Source organism: Helianthus annuus, chromosome 13 (assembly GCF_002127325.2).
Source record: "Helianthus annuus cultivar XRQ/B chromosome 13, HanXRQr2.0-SUNRISE, whole genome shotgun sequence".
Classification (NCBI taxonomy): domain Eukaryota; kingdom Viridiplantae; phylum Streptophyta; class Magnoliopsida; order Asterales; family Asteraceae; genus Helianthus; species Helianthus annuus.
Window position 1 is genome coordinate 150131886 of NC_035445.2, and position 6874 is coordinate 150138759.

At 46.0% G+C, this 6874-nt stretch overlaps 2 protein-coding genes across 2 annotated transcripts; one reads left to right on the top strand and one right to left on the bottom strand.

Moving 5' to 3' along the window:
- Window positions 1-842: 842 nt before the first annotated feature.
- LOC110901949 lies at window positions 843-1448 on the top strand. Its single transcript, XM_022148699.1, has 2 exons — window positions 843-936; window positions 1000-1448. The coding sequence occupies exons 1-2, from the start codon at window positions 843-845 to the stop codon at window positions 1446-1448; spliced, it is 543 nt and encodes a 180-aa protein (XP_022004391.1).
- A 3002-nt stretch (window positions 1449-4450) lies between these two features.
- On the bottom strand, window positions 4451-6227 carry LOC110901951. Its single transcript, XM_022148700.1, has 2 exons — window positions 6070-6227; window positions 4451-5987 (listed from the first exon to the last, which is right to left on the bottom strand). Exons 1-2 carry the CDS (start codon window positions 6225-6227, stop codon window positions 4451-4453), a joined length of 1695 nt encoding a protein of 564 aa, XP_022004392.1.
- Between the last annotated feature and the right edge of the window lie 647 nt (window positions 6228-6874).

A 6874-nucleotide genomic window follows, 5' to 3' on the forward strand; every position in this document is an offset into this window, starting at 1 on the left:
GCCAAAGTTGAAGAAAACAAAGGGGGTTCTCATTCCGAAGGTAACATAATGGACGAGCTAGATGAACACCTGACCGGAGGTAAGTTTTCGAGGGAGGAGGCAGCATTAGCTCGTAACAAACCGGCTCCTGTTTATTCAGGTGGTTTTGTTCCTGACAGTGAAATGGAGAGCATGGAGGTGGAGAATCCGGTAGGTACAGATAAGGGCAAAGCCCATAGTGAACCGAAGGTGGTGACTTTTTCAGGTACGCACTTGGGATCATCTTTGGGTCCGGACTGTTTTTTGGATGATGAGGAAGATCAAGTGTCTTCGCTTCCCTCATCTTGGTTCGGACCTGAGTTGATGTCCTTTTTCGATATGCAGATTTGTTTTCGGATAATATGGAGATTGACCCAGTGACTGCTGAGGAAAAATTTATTCCTGACTGGGACATCCGGAACAAAGATACAGTGATGGATACTTTAACTGCTAGGACCATGCTTTTTAATATAAACACTCCGATAGATCATGTCAGAAGCCGAAAGATGAAGAATCCGGATCTGGGAGCTACGGTTTTGACTAACCAGGCTCAATCGAACATTTTCGTGACGGAGCTTTACCGTAGGTGGATTGAGGCGGAATCTGTGCGGGAGAATTTAGAGAAAGAAATTCGTTCATTGAAGCGCAAAGTCCAGAGGAGTCCGGAGGTGGAAAAGAAGATAGCTCAGTTGACCCAGGATCTGCGAGCTCAACAAGAGTAGGTCAATTCTTTGACTGCTCAGAATCAGTCGTCCCAAGCGGCTGCTGCCGCAGCCGAGGACAGAGATAAGATCTCTTCGGAGTTCAGAGTGTTTTCTGAATCGATGAAACAGAAGGATGAAGAGCATAAGATGGTTTTGGCTAAGATGGAGGAATCTCTCAACAAGGCTCGTCTTGCTTATGAGAGCATGATGGCTGGTACGTCTATCTTTCTGCTTTACTTATCTCTTATTTTTCCTGTTTTTCTAACATTTTCCCCAGAGCATGATGCGCTTAAATCAGGGGAGGCTGATTTAAAAGACCAAGTTGAGGAGATGAAGGCGGAGAATGCTTCTCTGAGAGCAAAAGTGGACAGTCTTTGCGAGACAAAAGTTTGGATGCTTTCGGAGGGAGCCCAGCTTTTGGCAAAGAATATCCACAAGGGTAAAGAGATGACCGCCGCCGTGGCTGGAGTCAACAATGCAATGAGTGCGGTGGGCATCAACTCAGGTCTGCATGCTGGTTACGTTCATGCCTTGCAGAAAAAGACCCCTTTCAAGGAGGTTCCGTTACTGAATCGCAATGCCACGGAGGAGCTTAAGCCGGCGATTGCTTGCTTTGATACTCTCAAGTTTCCGGTGATCGAGGATCTTCCGAAGCTTGGCGACGCGCCTCTTAGTGAGATCAAGAAAGTTCTCCGTTTTGCCAATGCCGATTCTACGGATGAGTAAGGTGGACATGCCCGACTCCTTGGGGTATGCACCTTGGAAGTTTTTAGTTAGTCCGGATAATATCCTTACTTTGAATAGTGAATACAATCGGTACCTTGATAGGTGCCTTATTATAATTTGTAATGATGTTTTTACTTTTGACAATTATCCTTTCGTGAATGGTATCGATATTTATTCCGGTTGTTTATGTCCGGATTATTTTGATGTAACTACTTTTGCACATGCGTCCATGTTTTGATGTGTACATTTTGAATATTTAGAACGTTCTTTGTTAGATGCGGATCCGTTTTGTGTTTTGTTAAGGATAATTTTGAGGGAAATACGAACGATGCCAGTTCGTCCTTTCCCTTTAGGGTTGGATCCCTGAGTTCGGCCGGTGGTTATTTATAAGTTGCAACTTTTGTTGATAGAAAAATTTATAACATTCTATTTATTGGACTCGGAGTTAAATTTCTCCGAGAAGTACGAAGTAAAAACATGTTAAACAGTCCGCAGGTATAACCCTCTACGGTTCTTGTAATATAACTTGTGCGGGCAAAAACATCCGCTTTACAAGGAAATTTAAAAGGTGACGGAGCTCGTAGCTTCCGCTTTACAATTATTTGTTTTGAAACAAACTTCTAAAGATAACATTTCTTCAGGTGCACTCCGTTCCAAGTACGTGGAACGGAGGTTCCATCCATTTTGCTTAAAGTATACGCGCCGTCCTTTCCAGCCGTTTTGATCTGGTAGGGTCCTTCCCACTTGGGGGCTAACTTCCCCGCTCCTTCGGTTAGACTTGCTTCATTGCTCCGCATTACATACTCTCCGACCTTGAACCGGGTTTCTTTTATTTTAGAGTTGTAGTGTCTTTCCAACTCTTTTTTATACTTGGCTTCCCGGATTGCTGCGAGTTCTCTCCTTTCTTCGATTAAATCGAGATTTAGACGGAGTTCTCGCTCATTCGCTTGCTGGCTCTGTTGTATGCGGGGTATGGGGATCCCTACTTCTGCGGGTATGACAGCTTCGGTGCCGTACATCAAGCTGAAAGGAGTTTCTTTGTTGCTCGTTTTAGGCATGGTCCGGTGTGCCCATAGGACATGCGGGAGCTCATCTGCCCACGATACGCCTTCTTTCCCCAATCGCTTTTTGATGCCTTCCACGATACTTCGGTTGGCTCTTTCCACTTGTCCATTAGCCTGGGGATGGGCCACCGAAGCGAAACTCTGCTCAATGTGCATTCTTTGACACCATGTTTTGAATGGTTTTTCCGCAAATTGCTTTCCGTTGTCACTTACTATACAAAGAGGCATTCCGAATCTGCACACAATGTTTTCCCATGCAAACCTCAGCACTTGGTCTCCTGTGATCGTCCGAAGGGGTTTGGCTTCGACCCATTTCGTGAAGTAGTCGATAGCAACCAACAGGAACCTTACTCCTCCGGTGGAGACAGGGAAAGGACCCACAATGTCAATTCCCCATTTCTGGAATGGCCAAGCCGATGTTACGGGAACGAGGTTGTTTTTGGCGCGATGGCTAATGGGAGCGTGACGCTGGCAGTCTTCACATGATTGGAGCTCATTAACCGCACTTTGATGCATACCCGGCCAGAAATATCCGGCATTCATGATTTTTGCTATAACCATTCTCGGTCCGGCATGGATGCCACATATTCCCCAATGGATTTCCCTTATGACGTAACTAGCTTCCTCCGGTGTTAAGCATTTAAGGAGCGGACCTAAAAAGGTCTTACGGTAGAGCTGCCCATCATGAATCTGATACTGCAGCGCTTTCACTTTCAGCTTCCGGGCCTGAGCTTTGTCTTCTGGGAGCGTCCCATTTTTTAAGTAATCCATAATCGGGGTCATCCAAGAGCCTTCAAGCGTGGAGACCGACATGACTGACTTTGTCTGTTGGATGGCCGGGACTTGCAGGGTTTCGACTAGAACCTCTTTTGATAGATGACAAAATGCTACGGATGCAAGTTTGCTCAAGGCATCGGCCTTTTTGTTTTTGCTCCGCGGTATGTGTACTATTTTGCAAGAATCAAAGGAGGAGATTAAGCTGTTGACCTGCTGAAGATACCGCACCATATTCTCCTCTCGCGCTTCGTATTCTCCGCTGACTTGATTGGCTACCAACAATGAATCAACATGCGCTAATACGGAGGTTGCACCAGCTTTGGCTGCGGTTTGGAGGCCTGCAAGGAGAGCCTCATATTCTGCTTCATTGTTTGAAGTTTTAAATTCGAAGCGTAAAGCATAGGTATACTCTATTCCTTCCGGATCTATTAGGATCAATCCTGCTCCCGACCCTTCTTTACTGGAGGCCCCATCCGTGTATAGGTTCCATACCTTTGGCAAGGCGGGTTTTTCCTTGGTGCTTTCTCCGGTTGGGACCTCTGTGAGGAAATCTGCCACTGCCTAGCCTTTTACTGGCCCTCTGGTACGATAGGTGATATCGAAAGCGCTGAGCTCTATTGCCCATTTGGTGAGACGTCCGGAGACCTCTGGCTTCCTGAGAATTTGCTGGATCTGAAGATCGGTCTGCACTTCTATATTGAAGGCTTGGAAGTATCTTCGGAGGCGCCTGGAAGCATGTACCAAAGCGAGTGCCAACTTTTCAATCATCGGGTACCGAGTCTCGTAGTCTTTTAAGATGCGGCTTACATAATAGACCGGGATTTGTGCTTGATTCCGATGTACTACGAGTACTGCACTTATCACAAAGTGGGAAGCGGAGAGATATACCGTGACAGTTTCTCCGGTAGTTGGGGCAGTTAGGGTGGGCAAGGATCCGAGGCAGACTTTCAGCTCCTGAAATGCCGAATCGGCTTCTGATGTCCACTCTATTTGGCCTTTCTCCGTTCGTTTTTTCAACACATTCATGAAAGGAACAGAGCGATCTGCCGCTTTTGAAACAAAACGATGAAGGGCAACGAGCTTTCCATTTAAAGACTGAATTTCTTTGACAGTTTTGGGGGGCTGCATGGAGACTACTGCTTTGATTTTGTCAGGATGCGCCTAAATTCCGGACTGGGTTATCCATACACCAAGAAACTTTCCTTCTTCTAACCCAAAAGAGCATTTTTTGGGATTGAGTTTGAGGTTGATACTACGATGCCTGGTAAAGGTTTCGAGTATATCATCTATCATGTCGTCTTCGGCCCGGCTTTTTGTGACCAGGTCATCAACATAGATCTCTAGATTTCTTCCGATCTGATCTTTAAACGCTTTATCCATTAGTCTCTGGTACATGGCTCCGGCGTTTTTTAAGCCGAATGGCATTTTAGTATAACAAAAGAGACCCTCGTTTGTTACAAATGCGGTCTTGTCCTCGTCCTCCGAAGCCATCTGAATTTGATGGTAAGCTTTATACGCATCTAGGAAGCAATTAAGACGGAAACTAGAGAGGGAGTCGATCTTTAAATCTATCTCTGGCAAAGGATAGCAGTCCTTTGGGCATGCATTGTTCAGATCGGAAAAATCGACGCACATCTTCCAGGTATTGTCCTTCTTCGTTACCATTACTGGATTGGAGACCCATGTTTGGTACCGCACTTCCCTTATAATACCAGCACTCAGCAGCTTTCGTACGTCTTCGGAGATGGACTTATTACGAGCTGGGGCCATGTTTCTTTTTCTTTGAGCTACCGGTTTTGTTGAATGCGACACCTTTAATTTATGTTCGGCCAAACACCGAGGAACTCCAACCATGTCGGAGGTTTGCCAGGCGAATACGTCGAGTGAATTGGACAGTAGCTTCCACAACTTCTTTTTGGTTTGTTCGGGAAGTTGGACCTCGATTGCAATTTTCTGGTCAGGGAAGTGTGGGTGTATAGCCCACTCTTCCGTAAGAATATTTGGAGGCTCGTCATCACCGTTACTCTGTCGTATTTCAGCTACGCTGATTGTTGATTCGGAGTACAATGTTGCTACTCCTGCTTCAGTAGGGAATTTTAGCGCTCCATGTATGGTAGAACTGATAATTCCGAAGGCGCACATACCGGGTCTTCCTAATATGACATTATGGACGGACCTTGCTTCCACCACCAAATACGTTAGATTGACGGTTCGAACCAGATTTCCTTCTCCCATTGTTGTTGGCAAAGTGATCTGCCCTAAAGGCTGCACCACCTCTCCGGAAAAACTTACCAATGGCATTGATACTCGGATCAACTTCGCCTTTGTCTGTGGAGCTAGCTGTTGAAAACATTGCTCATACATGATTTCTGTGGCGCTTCCACTGTCGACGTACACCCTTCGAACCCTGTGACTCGCTATGACTGCGGACACTATGATTGGTCCGTCCTTGACTTCTGCCGGACTGATGGGAGGAAAACCGATGGGTTGCTGCATCCAAGCGGCCATGTGCTGACTGGATCGCTTGATGCCTTGGTTGTTCGCCCTTCTGATCATGCAAATCGCCGGTTGATTATTCGGATTATCTCCCGAATTCCCCGAAGATTTTCCTTCCTTTACTTCTTTGACTAGATGCGATAGCTTTCCGGATCGCACTGCCTTTTCTATTTCTTGTTTTAAGGACCAGCAATCATCTGTACTGTGACCCCGAGCATGATGGTAATCACAATATTTCTTGGAATTTTTACATCCATCTGCGCTTCATGGAGACTGGATGGTACGGCTTGGTGAGTTCCGGATCGCTAATTACATCCATCTGCGCTTCATTTCGTATAGTCATTGCCGGCGAAGGCCCGGATGAACCCTGTACATATCCAGTATAAGTTTCCGAAGTGACAACTGTGGAGAAAGTAGGAGGGGTAATCATTGTGGGACCCATAGTCCTTATCGGAGCTTCTTCATGAAAGAGCCTGGTTCGTAGACCGAGGATCTGTTCATCCCTAGCCTACTGTGCTTTTAATCTTCGTAGAAGACTTGCATTTTTGGAGAGAAACTCTGCATTAAACTCTGATGTTTGCGAAGTAGGAAGTAGAATAAATGGCAAGGTTGTTCCTGGCCCTGAGCTTAAAGTAGATGAGGTTGTGGAAACAATACTTGCTGGTGCAGTAGTTTGTGTACTAACAGTCGTAGATCCCAGATTCAAAGAACCTAAGGCCGCCATTTGTCAGTTCTTTGCTCAAGAAATTCACTAAAGTGAAGGACTAAGAGCTTTAAGATCGGATGGCGCCAATTGAAGAACCAAAAAACCGTAGTTAGGCCGGAGCCTGTAAACGAGAGTTTGGATCTTGTCAAAGGTTGAGAAAGGTTCCTGCAAAACAGAAAACCGTTAGGCTCGCCGCAGAGATGGGAGGGCCCCTCTGCGACCACCCTCCGGCGTGAGGATAAGTATTTGTTTAGAGAGAGAAAATAGAGAGAGAAAGTAAGGACGGAAGCTCAGAAAACTGTACTTGGTTTTGTACTTGGCAGGGTATTTATAGTAGTCAACTGAGATGACGTCATCCGGCCAGACGCACTCGAATGGAGGTT